This window comes from Chiroxiphia lanceolata, chromosome 11 (assembly GCF_009829145.1).
Source record: "Chiroxiphia lanceolata isolate bChiLan1 chromosome 11, bChiLan1.pri, whole genome shotgun sequence".
Classification (NCBI taxonomy): Eukaryota; Metazoa; Chordata; class Aves; order Passeriformes; family Pipridae; genus Chiroxiphia; species Chiroxiphia lanceolata.
The window spans coordinates 8,170,626-8,187,450 of record NC_045647.1 but is presented as its reverse complement, the minus strand read 5'-3'; the positions used below and the strand labels follow the sequence as shown (position 1 = coordinate 8,187,450).

At 41.2% G+C, this 16,825-nt stretch overlaps 1 protein-coding gene across 1 annotated transcript in view; it reads left to right on the top strand.

Moving 5' to 3' along the window:
- Positions 1–16,825, top strand: part of PTPRG (protein tyrosine phosphatase receptor type G) — a 400,490-nt gene that overhangs the window by 75,691 nt on the left and 307,974 nt on the right. The window contains exon 2 of the mRNA XM_032698957.1: positions 12,612–12,716. Coding sequence (XP_032554848.1) covers positions 12,612–12,716 — 105 coding nt within the window. The remainder of the gene's footprint in view (positions 1–12,611; positions 12,717–16,825) is intronic.

Genomic DNA, 16,825 nt, shown 5'->3' with positions numbered 1-16,825 from the left:
GCAAGTCCTAGTATCCATCTTAATAGGATAATGGCTTGAGCCATCTCTGTTGGAAGTTAAGCTTCTTGCAGGTTCTTGGTATTTCAGCAGATCTGCTTAAATGAACTTCTTATCTCATGTTTGTATCTTTTATTTCCTTTCAGAGCAGTGCAGTAACCAGAGGGATACACTCCATGTGAGCAAGGATGATCTTTGTATATGCTGTGTTAAGATGGATCATATCAGTTGCCAGTGTGCTCTATGCCAGTCTTTTCCTGCAGCTTTAAATCTAATCACATACAGTAGATGATATTTTACTAATCATTGTTACTGTTTTTTATATCTATTTCAAATCTGTGTTCAAATCTGATTTGGTTGTCAGTTGGCAAGTAGCTTGGGTATATAGGTGCCTCTTTGTAATACATCAGTTTGTTCATCAGACAAAATTACTATGTCAAGAGTCCTCTCCCTCCCCCTCCCTGAAATTTTGATACATGTTTTTTTGAAGAAGTCATGAAAGGATTTAAATCCAAAGCTGAAAAGCCTGACTGGAACTGATTGCTTTGAGCTTCTTGTTTACAAAATACGAATTGAGGGTAAAAAGAAGAAAGACAACAAGAGGTTTTCTTGTGAATAGTCTTACTTCTGATTTCTCTAGCAAAGGCTGTGGTGTGTATGGTGAATGTGAAAAAGAATATCAATAAAAGCATTTTTAATGGTGAACAGCTTTTTTTTGTTTGAGGAAAACTCATTTGTTATAGTCTGTGCACTATTGATAGTTCTTCATAGTTGTAAGATGCAGCTTTGCAGATCCCTGTCATGGATAGGATGAATGCTGTCACAGAGCAAGCTCTGATATGCTGTCAATATTTCATGCATTTGTTACTTAAAAAGTAATTTCCTTATAGTAATGTAGTTTTAAATTGCTTAGAGTAAAAGAGAATATGTTTTGATAGGAATATCTCCTTTTTGTGGACAAACTATAACATAGGATATTGCCATGAAGAAATTTTGTAAGTATTGCATAAAAGGATGAATCTGTTTTTTAACACTGACACGGACTGTACAAGAGATGGAATATTGTTACAGCTCACAGTGAAAACATAAAAGAAGCAGCATAAAATACAGAAATAGCAACTGTGGAACACGTGCACACTTTGGAATTAACTTGCCTGGGGGGAGTTATCTTCTTGAGTAATTAAACTTTCTGTGGGTATTGAGGACCATTCTGGGGCTTTCTGAGTCAAGTGGGGACTAAGTACAAAGCTGTATTATAATTAAATAGCCAAGCAATCTGTTTGGGAAGTGAGAAACCTGCAGCAGTCAACAGCCTTGTTTCCCGCAGGTGGGCTGAAGTCTTCGTGAGGGTTCTTATGATCCTTAAGAAAACAATTATATTTGTCAGGCTATGGGCGGGCTCTACACCAGATTCATCCGGTCTTTCAAGGCACAGTGCTTTTGTTTGTGGTTTTTAGTAATTTAAGTGCTTATAATAACTGTAGGATTAATAACACTGGAAATGGGAATGTTGCAGAGTGGTTGAGACTGGAGTGGGAAGGGAGCAGGTTCTGTGCCTGAGCCTTCCCGAGGTGCTCTGGGGGAAGTGAAAGTTTGGATGTTGAGTGTGCAGCTCCCCAGCTGTCTTCTACCTATGTCAGGACTGAGTTCTTTCTGGTTGGCCTGGCAGTGTGGGACCTGCTCGGGTTGGTTGGAAGGCTGTGTGCCTTTCTCCTGCTGATCCCTTTTGCTCTGGTCTCCACTCTCAGCCAGAGCTGATCTACAGAGGCACTCAAGCAAATCATGTGTTGTTTCCAGCACTTGTATGCACTGAGCATCTCCTCTCAAACCTGCCCCTTGCTTAAATGATTGTGTTCATTTGAGCTCCCACCGGGGCCTGCCACAAGGTGAAAGCATCCCTTTGTTCTTTGCAGAGCTCTTCATCTCCTCCTCTTTCACTCTTGTGCTGTGAGAGCACTTCTTGCCTGAAGATCAACACTTCTGAGTGCTCTAAAATCTAGCTCTTTATGAGGCTTGTTATGAAAATTGATGTATGAAACAAGGAGGTAGAAGGTGGAGTGGAGCATTGGAGACTTGAGAGAATGAACACGAGCACACCAAGGCCTGACCAGGCAGGGCTGAGCAGCCTTGTGGCTTGGCTGTCCAGGCCAGTACAGAGTAGGGCACAAGGTTGATGTTAAAGATGCCTTGATTCATTCCATATGTCATCCCCTGTCATCCCTCCCTCCCCTGCCCCAGGTCTTAGATTTTTTTGTTAAAAATGAATTTATTTCTTTTGAGTAATGGGCCTCAAACAGCATGTGGCACTGCAGTGACAGCCTTGCCAAAAACTGTCTAAAACTGAGTTATTGCTTCCAGTATCTCTGTGCATGTGCCCCAGGATAGCAATTGCCTTTTTCTGCAGTGGTATTGCAGCATGAACTTTCATCTAATTCATTATCCACCCTAATACTCAAGTCTTTCTGCATTACTGCTTTCTAAACAGCACTCTCTCACTTCATTCCTGCGCTGATTATTATTTCTCCCCAACTGCATAGCCTTACATCTATCTTCAGTGGAATGTCTCACTTACATCAACCCATTTCGCTGAGCTTGCCAGGCAGCTGAATATTTTTGAGGCATTCTTGCTTTTCCTCCTCTTGGTTTAGCATCATTTACGTTTACAGTGTGGCGTTAGCTTTGTCCTACAGATGGTTAAATTGGTTGTATGGAAAGAACAGTGACACCATGCCTTCTCAGCCCATGCTGCATGCCACCACTGCATCATTACAAAGGGAGCACCTTTGCTGGCAATTTTTATCTGTTTACTTCATCTGAGCTCTGTTACTGCTTTTATTTCTGTGCTTGCTGCCGAAGTGCTGTTGCTCTTTGTAGTGTGAGGTTCCGTGTCAAGGTCTTTATTGTGTTCTCTGGAGACAAATGACCGAGCAACCAAGTATTAGTGTTGGATCCTAAACAGCACCAGAACTTCCTGCTGGGAAATCTCCAGAAAAATTCTTGCCTGGGTGAAAAACTAATGGTGAACTGCAAAGCAAAGATGGAAGTTTGGTTCAGTTTACAGATCAGCTCTGTAGTATTTATAGTGTCTTTTCCTTTTGAACAATGCAACTTACTTGGAAGGAAAGGAGAGAGTTCTCAGAATGGTAGGTCACGTTTTTGGGACACATATCCCAGACTAACAACTTGTTCAGTCAGCACACACACAAAAAAATCTCTATTTATGTCAGTTTCCACTTTAGATTTATATTTTGGGAAATAAATGTGGATTAAACCCTTTGCAACAAAATCTGTATGTAATGCAAGCTGTCAGCATAAAAAAGATGAAAAACCCCTTGTTTTGTAGATCATAAGCCAAATTAACCACATTTTTACACAAATAAAAATGAGTGCTTGTTTGCTTGGTTCTACTCAGCTTTTAAGTTTGATCCCAAAATAATTTTTGTGGATCTGGCTGAAATTGCTGTCACATGCTGAAGGCACTAAATCTGGCTACCTGGGCACTACTCATCTGTTTCAGTGCAGAGTGATAGAAATCTCAAGTTATTTTTGCTCAGTCCAGGGGAATGCTGGTTTATGCTCTTCCATCTTTCCTCCAGGAGATTGTGCAGCTGTAGGTGGCGAGGCCTGACTGCAAACTGAGAGGAAGATATCTCACAGTGGGACTAGAGCATTTCTCCTTTCTTTTCTTAAATAGTTCTTTATTGAGCTTTCCACCTTCTGCATTAATTTGAGAGCCTGAACCAAATAACCAGGAAGAGATTGATGTGGCCTCACTTTATTTCCCACAGTCAATAAATTGTTAAATGGGCCAAAGGACACGGGTTAAAAAAATCATTTTGTATAAAGAATGAGGAATTTTTATTAGCTGACGAGCCCCTGTCTCTGAAGACTTTATAATGGAACATGTTTGATCTCATGCCACGCAGTGGGAGCAGCTCTGTTGGCTTCATAAAGCGCCTCAGTGTTCTCCGTGCGCCTGAAATGAGCACTGTGCCCTGGCATGTGCTGCTGAATGAATGCTGGGCTTGCTGCTCCTTGTGGGTTAGAGGAAGGTGAGTCTGAAGGGGTGCCTCGGAGTGAGGACTCCACACTGTCAGTACTGAACCCTTCTACAGGAGCACAGCCCCCCACTGGGGACTCTGCCAAAATTTAGCAGAGAAGACCCTGGGTTGTAGATAGATGCTTGTCTCTGCTGATGGAATGCAAGAGTGGTTTTAATGGGATGATGGCAGGAGTGAATGAAATTGTAGGCTACCTATGGGGAGGCAGGAATGTGTCTGGCAAGGTGGCACCGTGGGTGGACAGAAGTCACAGAGCAGGTCTGTGTCACACGGTCCCTGCTATGGTTATTTGGATGAGTAATATTTTTTTTTTTTACCCAGATACTTCTTGTACTTAGGGGAATCCATTTTGAAAATGTTATAAGGCTGTACTACCACAAATGCTGGCAGAGGACACAAGCAAATTATCTCTAGAGCCCAGAGATGGAACTGCTGATTTTACATAAGTTTGTGTGTTTTTGTGAGTGTTACTGGGTTTAGTGAAACGACAGTGGTATGATTCTGCATTAAACAAGGAATTGGAAGTACAAAATACTTGATTAAGGTCACACTTATTTGCTATTTAGAGCACACTGTGTGTGCTGCAGCACCTGATTATGTGAGAATGAGAGTGAGACAAGTGGTTCTGGCCACAGCATATACTGTTGTAAAACCCTTAAGGTTTGGGTACTTGCAATAAAGCAAGAAGTGAAATAAAGCCCTATTTTGCCATTGTTAATTCACGGTACAAACTCCATTATACATGTGTGGTCTACACATTTCCTGGGTAAACCATGCCATGAATGAAGGGACCAAGTTGGCCCCTTCTCAGTGTGTCTAGGCTGAGGAATTCAAGTCTCTTCAGCACAAATACACTGGATTTCAGCTAGTTCTAAGTTTGAATTCAAGCTTGCCCTTGGGGAGATAGTGCAGAGACATTGGAGCTGGCTGTGTGAGGAGTCATTTTGCCCCCATGCCTGGGTTTTCATTGCCTGGGTTCACTCTGGTTACTCTAGGTACTGGATAATTGAGTTTATCTGTTTTCTCCCTAGTATCTGCTGTGATTCTGTCAGCACTGGCTGAGAGAGCATCAGCTTTCCTGTGGAGGTCAGCCTTGCATGTGAACCTGTGCTCTGAAGTTTCATTTCTGTGTTTGCATCACTCATTGTTATGAATAAAATTCAGAGGTGGCATAACCCTTCTGAAGTACAGCATGAAGAGAGGATGAACAAGGATGAGGTTCCCTCCTTTTAAGAAATGCAGATAATGATGGTTAACAGAAGTCTGAGGGACTGTGAAGGATGCAGAGACCAAGAGTTTTCAAGGTTACAGAGTTTCCAGGTGCTCCCAATTATTTTTCTGTCTGTCTACCAAAATCAGAAGTGTCTAAAAGGAGTCCAGTTTTTAGGATGTAATGTGCTTTAGTCTTCTTTAAGGTATCTCAGCTCGGATGCCTAGAATACCAGTCTGTTTGAAAACTTTGTCTTAAAGGTAAATGGAGCGTATTTCTGCACTCAGGGAGTGTCAGGGAACAGTTTGGTGGGATAAGGGTTTTACACAAGGCGGGGTTTGATGTGTCTGCAGTGTTGGGGGATGAGTGTTTCTGAAGCTGAGGTGCTGAGACTTCTTCAGCTGTCACCTTCATCACATGCTGTTGCAGTGTGACATGAACAGCAGCCCCTCCTTCCTGGAGGAGCAGTGCAGTTGTCTGGGCTATTTTTTTTCTGCACTTTCTTCAGGGGAAAAGTTAACAGACTGCTTTGTTGTGGGGTTTTTTTTCATGACATGTTGCTCACGCATGGGTAGATTGGAGTTCATGAGGCAGAGTCTGAAAACCCTCAGTCTGAGGGTATTGCCCAGGTTCTATGGCAGAAACTGTGCTGAAGGGCACCGTCCTCTTGGAAGGGGTGATGTTGCAGTAGGTTTAATTTATGTGGTTTTATCTTGAGTTGGAAATTGTTGGCACTGTTTGTTATCTGGCTGACTGTTTATTCCTAGCAGAAGTGCTGCAGGTGATGCCAGTTGACATCAGAGGTCCAAATTTACCAGCTATGTCATATCTTGTGCAGCTGACACCAGCAAAGTGTAAGCCATGAAAATGCAAAATCAAGCCCTTTCTAATCAACCAGCAGCATCTGTGTCTTCCTGACCTCCCAAGCTTCTTTTTTTCTGAGTCCCCTTAATGGAGCATCATTAATGCAACTTGAAGTTGCCGTACTGTCTTGCTAATGAGCTTTGCTCATCTCGCTTATAAAGCCAGGCAGGCTGAGAGCAGGATCTGTGGGAACTCCTGGCTGGGGAGACTGGTTTGCTTTTCTTTGGAAAGGCATCTGCTCCATGGGATAGTGGCCAATGGCGCTGGGCATCACAGTCCATGGTCTGTTTTGGCATAAGGCTGGCTCTGATGCAGGAGACTTTCTTGTCACCCTTAAACCCCATCTCTTGTAATGTAAGGAAAAGCCTGCAATGAAAATCTCTTCTCTGTTGCCTGTCCACACCAGCTCTGCTGCTCAGGGACTTGAATAGTGTTGGTACATTGCAATAATACAAAATTGCATTACACTCAACTCAATGGCTTTGAACACAACAGGTTACCAAGGGTTAATGCACCTGGTGACTGGTGTATTCATGTTTGGGATAAGGGCTTTTAATTCTGCTAGTTAATTTAATCCCCACAGTTTGACAGCGTGTTCCCTGGACGATTTTTCATCTTCAAATTGCAGTCTGCTGGTTAGTTCCTGTAGAGGCCTGCTGTGCTCTGCATTTATGTTCTTGTTCTTAGGATTTGCGCTGTTACCACATCATCCATCAGGCACGTGAATAGCAGAGAATGACTGGTGTGAAGAGTCCACGTGTTAGTTTTAGGAATAGACCTGTGGATTCTCCTTGTACAGGAATTAAGGGACTGTCTGGGTGACTGTCATCTGGGAAAGGGATATATGTCTCTTGACAGATGTAGCATCTGGGTATCTGTTATTTCACTTACGTTGTGAGAAACTTGTCATTTTTAAGTCCCATATTTCATTAATGGAAAGCTGTGAAAATTGCCTGTGTGCTCACAGGAGAATAAATTTTGGCTTTTATCTGATAATCAGAAGAAATCTCTGCAGCATAATCAAAGGATGAAGCCTCATTCAGAATACAATTTGTTGATGCTTTCTGACCACCATATGTTGTTTTAACTTTCATCCTTCTTTGGCAAGATATGAAATAATCTGCAAAATATGGAGACCCATGTCTGAAGAGTCTGTTTAAAAGTAATGCACTATCAAAATGGATTAGCTGTGCCTGAAATATTTCTAGATTTATTTGCTGTCAAAGGGTAGTAAAATATTTAAGGCAAATAGCCTAATCATGTTTAGGAATTTGACCATGAAAGAGCCTAGAGAGATGAATTTACCATTATTTATATTAATTGTACAAAATATTTCAATTGTTAAATATTATAAATTTATTATCTATCAGTTTTTTCTTCCTTCTTTCTTTTTCCCTTCTGGCCCATTTGGCAACATTTATTTTAAGAAATTGCCTGGAAGCCTGAACTCTTTTCAGCAGAATGTGTTACAGTAGAGTTGCAATGTCTCCAGTTCACCTGCTTCTCTTTAGCACAGTCCAATTAAAAATACAGTGAGTGCACCTAGATGAAGGTGCTGCTTTTTTTCTGGTGAGGCTTTCTTGAAGCTTTAGGCTTGCAGATGGCTAAGTGTCTTGGGTCACTTATCTCTTTAACTCTGTTTAAGAGATGATACAAAAGCCCTTCAGGTAATGTTTCAGTGCCCCCACTCCCTTTTAAAATGCATTGCTCTGCAGACTTCAAGAAAATAGTACTTTTCTTGGTTTTGGAAAGTTTCTTTTCTGCAGGCATTGATGTGATACAGAACTAATTCTAGAATTCCTTATGATTTCGTAATTTTTTGTTACACATGAATAAGATTTATTTTCTTTAACTCCCCTGCTTTAAGTGTTTTCATAATGTGACACTACTCCAGACTCGAATAGTCAAATCTCTGTCTCCAAAGGCGAGCTTGCAGCACCACATTGAAGTACATCAGTTAACAAGTTTGTACCCATTAGGGACTAGGATTAAAACTGTGATTCAGCTGCTACTGCAGCCCAAAGTGGCAAGTCAGAATGATTATGAGCTGGGCAATGTGTGTACCTTCAAATTTGTACCATTTTAATTGCAACAGCTGAAAACAGATTTGTGTGCAACCCTCATCTTCAAAGAAAGCTTAAAAGAATCCGAATTTGGCACACGATCTAGTTAATCTACCATCATAACTAATGATTTCACCATTCAGACATAACATATCGACCTTAAAGGATTTTTCTTTCATAGCTGATGGCTTGATACCTTTTAAACACTAATGCCGAGGGTATAATCTCCCTGAATAGTGTAATAGCTTTATATTTAAAGTAGATTGGGGATAAAATTTTGTGTTTTCATGTCAGCCATGAACCACCAGTAAGGTATTCAGGCAGGAATTACCTTATCGTACCTTTGAGGGCACTTATCAAATAATTTTTATTGCAAAGTTAATACGTTGAGACAGAGTGAATGGGGAGCTGATCAGAATGCTGAGGCATATCCAGCACTGCATTGCTTTCGCTGTCCGCAGATCTGCGGCAGGGGCTGATTCATTTACCACATCATCTGAAATCATGTAGCGTTCAGTACCCATTAAAATTATATGAAATTGTGTGTAAGAGATTTCTCCATGTTAGCTCTGAAGGATCCTCTCTCTCCTCCTTGCGGCAGCAGCGCTGGCGGGCACGGCACAGCTCCGCGGGCTGCAGGTGTTCCGCTTCACGGGCACCGGGACGGCCCCGGCAGCCGGGGGAGCTGCTCAGGGTTTAATTTCACGCTTGTGTATCCGAGTGTATGATCAGTCCCTTTGTCTTTTAATCGTGTATCTGCACGTCTCAGACCATATATTATGGCATTCATTTCTCCTCTGCCATCAGCACTGGCGTGATGTATCAGATGAAACCTTGCAGGGCAAGGGCTTCTGCTGCCCCTTCTCTGCCTCCTGCTCTGTGTGTGTGTGTTCCACCCCTCTAATTTGGCTGTTCCATGTTGAGCCTTCCTGCAGCATGTTCCTGCCCCTCCTATTGTGCCGATTTCCACTTCCCCAACTTTTGCAGGGTTCCCAGAAGATAGGAGCTTCCCCCTGTTTGCTCTGTGTCGGACCAGCCCGTCTAATTGCTGGCTTTTCTCCAGCATCCAGCTCTGCAGGAGTGGAGCAGGAAACCACTTGGCTGCTCCCTGTGTGGGAGCTGTTAACTGTCTCCCAGCTGAGAAAGATTGTGGAAACCTGTAATGATTGGTGCTAATAAACGTGACTTAAATATTTTCTCCAAAACTTGTTCCAGTGTTAGAAACACTGGAAGATGTCTGTTGATTTTGAGTCCCTTATTTGCACGTAGATCTTCTGAAACTGAGGAATTGGAGCATTTACAAAAATAGATAAATGTACTCTAATGGCTGGAGCTGAACAGAATATTTTAGCTGTATGTATTTTCAGTGAAAGAAGCAGATGTAGTAACACCAAGATGCCTGTTAAATTTTCATTCGTGGTGTCAACTTGTTTTGGTCAGAAGATACATCCCCAGCCTCCCCCAAAATCTGAAAAAAATAGCGATTCTACCTGAAACAGAGGATGGTTTTGATGTATGAAGCACTTCCTTTTTTGAAATAACTTGACTTGAATGCTTTGGCTCTTCCAGACTTTTATCTGAAAAGTCACTGCGTGCTCTGTTCTGTACCTTGCACCTCTTGAGTGTGAGAGAGTCCATTGACCCCAGTTGACACCAAAGAACAAAAGCACCATGAGATTGAGTCTGTGGTTTCCTGATGACTTTACCAGTATAAGATATTGCCAACAATAGCTGTTTGTTCCCACAGTGTTCTCTTGGAGTGTTTTTGTGGCCTCATGAAGTGCATGGCTGTGCTGTGAACGCAGGGGAACGGAGCCAGCAGAGGGATGAAGGTGGTGTCGTGTCAGGATTTTTGAAGGAGACAGACCATTACTTTTCCAGTTCACAGCATGGCCAGGGATCTTGACCTGTCATCCTTTTCCCAGAGTTTCGGCAGTTACCCAGTAAAAGTAGTGGCTAAATCTCTAAATTGCTGATGACTACTGAATTACTGCATCTTTTAAGTGGACTATTGACATTAATGTTGGGCTGTCTAGCAGTGATGCAGGATTTTATTTAGAACAAGATGTTCCAATTTGTTTCTTTTCCAGTCCTATAGAAGGTATTTAGCAGTATAACCAGCAAGTCACTTCCCATAGTTCTCTTGAAAAATACTTGAGCTCTCCTCCTGGTTTGTAACATCCTTGATGGTGGAAATAAATTTGTGTACAGCATGGCTCTTCACCTTTCAGAGGCATAAATAAGTACACAAATCTATTAAGTGTCTTTGCAGAAAACTAAAACTGTGTATTTTCATAAGAATGTCAGGTTTATAATTGCATAAATAAGATGCTGACTGAAGCAAATGTTTAATTTCACATTAAAGTTAGACATTCATAAAAGCTTGGATTTGCATAATTTAATTTTCTCACAGAGGACACTGAAAATCAATGGTATGATTCATGGCCATGCCATGGTTACCATGAGGCTTTTTTTGATGGTTCCAGCTAAATGTACAAAGATGTTTACAACTTCAGATGTTTTACACTGGCTTGGAGCATTTGTACCTTCAACAAATATAGATTGTTTAGACTCAGTTTCTTCCTCTGGAGGGTAAGGCACACAGAAGGGCTTGTGGAAAAGATACCTGCAGGAGTACCTTATTCTTTGGAGGAGGCAGTGTGCAACCTTCCTTCTGCCTGAAGGACTCAGATTTTCTGGGCAACAAAAATCCTTCTCTGTATAGAGAATGCTCAGAAGAAAGCTGCTGTTGTCTTTGATTTTGTAACAAGGAGGGACTTTAGATGTATTTCTCAGCATGTGTGATTTTTTTTAAGTGAATAATTGGTCCTTTTTTTTTTTTTTTTTCCTGATAGCCTTTCCAGCCATCCACCTAGGCTATTCCTATGTTCTCTTCCTTGGGATTTTCATAGTCTCTGATCTTTGCTTAGTTTTTTTTGCCAAGAGTGTTTGGGTCTTCTCATCCCATCCCATACCTGTTCTTTCCTGTTGAAATGAGTGCCTGTTGTCTCTCAACCATGTAGACATACAAAAATAAATTAAAAAATAAAAAATGAAAGAAAGGATGAAAATAAGATGTTCAATTTAGTATTTTTAAAGAGGAAAATAAGGTATGTGAGGTAGTGTTGCCTATAAAAACTGGTAGCATGATGTGTTTCCAGTGTTTCTAGTTCACAGCTTGGAGTGAATTAGCATTTAGAAAGTTGCCAAGAAATCTGGAAAAATCATTCAAATTGCACAATTAGTACCTTTGCTCACACAAGAGAAAATCTGGCAGGGCCAAACCCGTACTGCCTTTCCTGAAATTGCATGATTTTTCCTACCACTTCAGGATTCCAAAATCTGTAGAAATCCATGATCCACGTTGCAGAGGGAAGGTTGTGCACAGAGCAGTTTAGCACACATGGGTAGCCTTGGGCTCAGCGTGTTCTCTGCTACTGTGGTGCAAGGGGGTGTCACCCAGAAGCTTCTCAAAGGGAAAGAAAGGCAAACTGAGTAACTGGTGCATGATGTTCAATAAAGTCCTGTTCCAGGCTTCATTTCAGCCCAGCTGTAATTGGCCTGGGAATAGAAGGGAGAGCAGTGCTTGGTGACTCCATATGGGTAGCAGTGCTTTACGTTGTTTTCTGAAGTTTTATTTTGAATTATTCAGCTGGTTTCTTACTGATCAAATAAGTGGTTTGGTAGCAGTTGGACTTAAATTTCCATAAAGCCATTCGGTGCATGCTTGTTCCTCACATTCCTTGTCTGTTGATATAAGGTCTTTTCTGTTTGTGTGCATTTATTATAGCACAAAAGTTTTCAGTTGGGCTCTGAGAAAGGCAGTTGAATTTTTTACAGACTTTCTACTGACATTTGTGAATTCACACACCTCCAGTTTGGTTCAGTCAGATGTATAGAAACAATAAGCAAAATTTGCACATAAAAAGCCCAAATATCCCACGTCCTCATGGAAGCAATGCATTCCTTTAGAAGGGAAAAAATAAATTTTATCTGAGGTATAAAACCCAAATAAAATCCTGGAATGGAATGTAGGATGGATTCTTTTCTGGTTTAGTTGATTAATTTAATACCTTCTAGCCTGTGGAGTTTTACAAAGATTTCTTTACTCCTGCCCTCTCTCTTGGTCATATGTCATGGCTGGTACTTGTTTGTTCGTGTATATCAGAATTTCCTTGTGGAAATTATTGGAGTTGCACAGAAACGTGCCAGACCAGAATAATGGCATTAGTGAGTCCTGGCTTCTGTGAATCACCTCTGGATGGTGGGTTTTCTTTGGTGAGGAACATGCCCGTTCAATTTTTTTGAGCAATACCAAGTTTGCAGTCTCTGCTTAGCAAAGAATTAAGCTTCGCAATGTAAACTCCAGGGAGTAAATACCACTTTTTTAACAATTCCTGCTTCTTTTCTTCCCAGCTCTGACTGAAGGTTATGTTGGCTCTCTGCATGAAAACAGACATGGTAGTTCTGTGCAGATACGGAGGCGAAAGGCTTCGGGGGATCCTTACTGGGCGTACTCGGGTGAGTGAGTTGTCTTCTTCAGAGGACTGAAACATGAAATTCCTCCAAAATCAAATTGTTTACTTGCTTTTTATATTACTGCTGTGCTCAGAAATAGTTTAAAGAAGTTTTAACAGTGTATTTTCTTCTGGCTTCCTTGCAAACTCCCTCTGTACACTTTCTCTCCTTTCTTGCATTTCTGCCATTTACCTGAAGGATTTGTCCTATTATTCTGCTCCTTTTCTCAGTCTTCTTTTAGTTTCTTAACACATCCTTGGACAGGCATACTCCCCCAAACTTCTCTCTACTCTCCTGGTCCAATCAGTACATTCCCATACCATTTGCTTACTGTGTTAAGACTGTAAGCATCCATAAATGTATATATATATTCAGGTTTAAAAAAAATAATCCACCCTAGAAATTTTACAGTTATTTCTTTCTGTGCATGTACAACAATGAGACCTGCCAGTGCATCACACCAGGATGTGTGGTGCTGAAAAGGTAGGATATTGGTTTGTTGTTTGTCCCACTGCTCTTGTAAGTCTTATGGAAGACCTGATGTGTCTGCACAGTTTTGAAATACCGCAAATAAAAATGCACTTCAGAGTGATGTTTTTGATTTGCCAGCTGGTTTGTTCAAGGAAATTCCAGTTCTGTATTTGAAGTCGTTAAAAAAACCCTTCAACTTGAAATTGTGTGAATAGCTATGTTTACTCTGTGGAAAATGTCTGATGCCTAAAAAGTTTTCTGTAAAGATTTCAAGCATTATATTGAATCTGTGTGTGCTTGTTTTGAAGCTCTGAGATACATTTGAAACATTTGTTGCTTTTCCAAGAGGGATGTTTTGCAGGGCTAGTTATAGTTGAAGGGAAAATATTGCTTTCTAAGAAGTCTGAATACTGTTACCAGATAAATATGCAAATGTTACTTTTTGACTACCAACTCCTCGCTTTTATACAGACCATTTATTTCATTGGAAATGAATGATTTTAGGTAAGCTTAGAGGTTCTTTTCCAGTATTACACACAAATTTTCTCTATTAGATCTCAAAATACAAGCTATCTTATTTGCAAATGAGGTCACACAAGTAAAATAAATCTAAACATTGTAGTAATGTAGGAAAAATAAAGTTTTTTGTTAAACTTTGAGATTATCAAATGGACAAATATTGCCCCAAGATATACTTCTACATTGCAGCCTAAAATAGCTTTTCTTAAGATTTTCAGCTCCAGAATTCATAAAGAGTATAAATAAGCAGATAGAAGAAAAAATGTGTATGTTGGAATGGATGGCCTGTTCCTATCTGCTGTCTTGTGTAAAATATTATAAATTAAGTGCCACTTGGCAGCTTTACTTTGTTTCTGTTACTGGAAAATGTATTTGAAATAATAACTTCAGGTAGTTAAATATTTTAAAAAAGGTAAAACACTAGTGAAATCATTCTGTTGCCATATGTGTCAAAAACTCTTTGCTTGAGTTTTTTATTTTTTTTTTGTTTTAACCAGTCCTGATATAAAAAAAACAAACCCAACAAACAAACAAAAGCAACAAAAAGCCACAAATTCACTACACACCAGTTTATGCATGGTGAAGTTTTCCTAATTCTACTTTTGCAATGATCTTCCTTTTTGATTCATATCACTTGTTCAACCCTCCAAAAAGGTGATTACCACGCATGAATCCTTTTAGATTTAGCTCAAAATAAAATATGTAATTATGCTTTAGCTTTTGGAGTTTTGCATCCTTTTGTCTATTGATAAATCTCCTACTTCTATAAGGAAAATAGTCAATCTCTTTCAGACAACAGATAGTGACTTTGCAGCTGTCAATAATGTGCTATTTGACCTGATTAGTCCTATCTAATTAGAATTGTTTTGTAACTGTTGCTGCTAAAAGGCATAAATTAGGAAATTTATAAACCCGGAAATGGAACTGAGTGACTTGAACTGCCATTCCAGGGGAATGTGGTTTGGGACCAAGTATTCCAGCTGCAGAATCCAGGTCTTCACCAACGGTGTCCTGACATGAAATGCAGGTGTGTGTGAGCATCCCAGGTACTGTGTGTACTGCATCTGAGCAAGCCCCTCCTGGAAGGGGATGGAGATCTGGTGTCCTCCTGAGCCACGTTGTGGTCTCTGCCTGCAAAGAGGAGCAGATCTGGCCTGCTGAGCCCCACACGGGTGCCAAGGAGCAGGAGGGACAGGACCATATGCTGACTGTGGATGCTGAGCTGCAGGCAATAATTTGGGCTGTGTTCAGGAGGGAAAAGGCAGAGGTGAGTAGAGAGTTGGGAAAGACATGGTTATTTCTAAAGGAATTTTCCAGGGTTGATCATATGTCCTGCAGGAGTGTCAGTATTGCTACCATCTTCCTGAGAAAGGGAGAAAATCAAGATGAGCAATTAGGTGGGGAAGGAAGCCTGTGCTCCATTACAAATTGGATGTTTCTACAGGCTGCTACTTTGTCATGGCATTTTATATATCACTTGGTTCCTTCCAGCTCCTTGAGGGATTTTCAGCCAGTTCAGCCTCTCTTATCTGATGTCTTTTGTCCATATTTGCTCACTGAGGGGACCAGAAGTAATGAAAATGCTGAGCTTCTGTGTTTAGGTTGAAGATGGGAATAAATGGTGGGCGACAGAGCCCAGATGCCAGACAGATGTTTGTTTCTAGCTGAGCACAGTGAGGAGGATGATCATGTTATCTGTTTCCTCATTCCCCAGAATATTTCCCAGGAACCCTGAGCAGGGCTTGGCTAAGCAGTTTATGTACTAACAGCGTTTGTCCTGCGGGTAGGGTTTTGGACATGACTAGGAAGTTTACATCAAATGAGCCTACAGAGAGGGGAAACTTCACTCTGCAGTAAGCAATTAGCCTGTGTCAGTGGTTTCCAGGCTCTTTTACAGACATTATCTGGTAGACTGCTTCCCTTCCCTATCCTCAAATGGTCAGGCCAGCTCCCCTCTGGTTATTTGTACAACAGCTGCTGGCCCAGCCCCAGCAATTATGGGCAGGGAAGGAGGCTAAGCTGGGCTGTGCACTGGTAACTCTGGAGTTTCTTATAGTGGAATTTGCCAATGGGAGTAAACAAGGCCAGGACAGCTCTGACATTTGTCAGTGGACAGCTGTTGAACCCCAGTACTGAGCAGCGTGCCCACATCTCTGCTGGCCTGTGTTAGGCTGAGCTATGGCTTTGTATTGATTTCAATTGAGCAGAACTGATTTACAGCAGCAGAGGCCTCTCTGCGTTTATGGCTGTGCCTGCCCTGCTTGCAGAGCTTTTGTATTTTTGGGCTTAAGTGTTCTGTAATAAATCCTGAGGTGGGGGTGGAGAGGTCTGAAAGCAAGCAGCAACTTGTGATTTTCCTGCCTGGGGGTGGAAAAAGGGCACAGCTATGCTGCAGAGAGCCCTCAAATATATATCTTCCACAGGATATATCTGTCCTATACTGTCCTTTTAGAGTAATTTCTCTGCAGGCTGTAGGAAGCCCTTCTGCTGCTCCAAGCTCTTGTGGAGGGTGAACGGTCCAGAAGCTGGTTTAAACTCCGGACATCGGGAATTTTTCTGGTTTCAGGAGTGATCTATAGCATTACCTGTACTGCCTGGCCATATTGCTCTTCTCAGGCACAAGAGTTTAGAGGGGATAAACTTCAGTTATTGATCAGGAGTCAAACAAACCTCAGATCTGTAACATTTTTTAAGGCACCTACCTACCTAAAGGTCCCTGTGCTCATGTACCCTGGACAAAGCTGCACCACAGAGCTCTCATTTCACTGTCTGGTTGTACAGGAAAGGATTTTTAAGCCTTATAAAATAACCCTGTTGTCTGCAGACACAATTCTGACCATAACATTTATTCTAGTTCAGAGATAAAACTTGCAAAAATAAAGACTAGATAATTAAATAAAGAAGGCCCATTTTAAATGGGTTCTGTCATAAAGATAGCAGGAAACACAGTCAGCCCTTCAGAAGAAACTTCGTTAAGTCTATGCTAACAGCTCTTTAAACCAAATTCAGAAGTAAGCAGACACTGAAAACAGAAGCCTAACTTGTCTTTAAATAGGAACTGCAAGACTGAACAGAAACTGAGATCTCCTAGATGTTCTTTTTAGGATTTTTCAGGAAGCTCA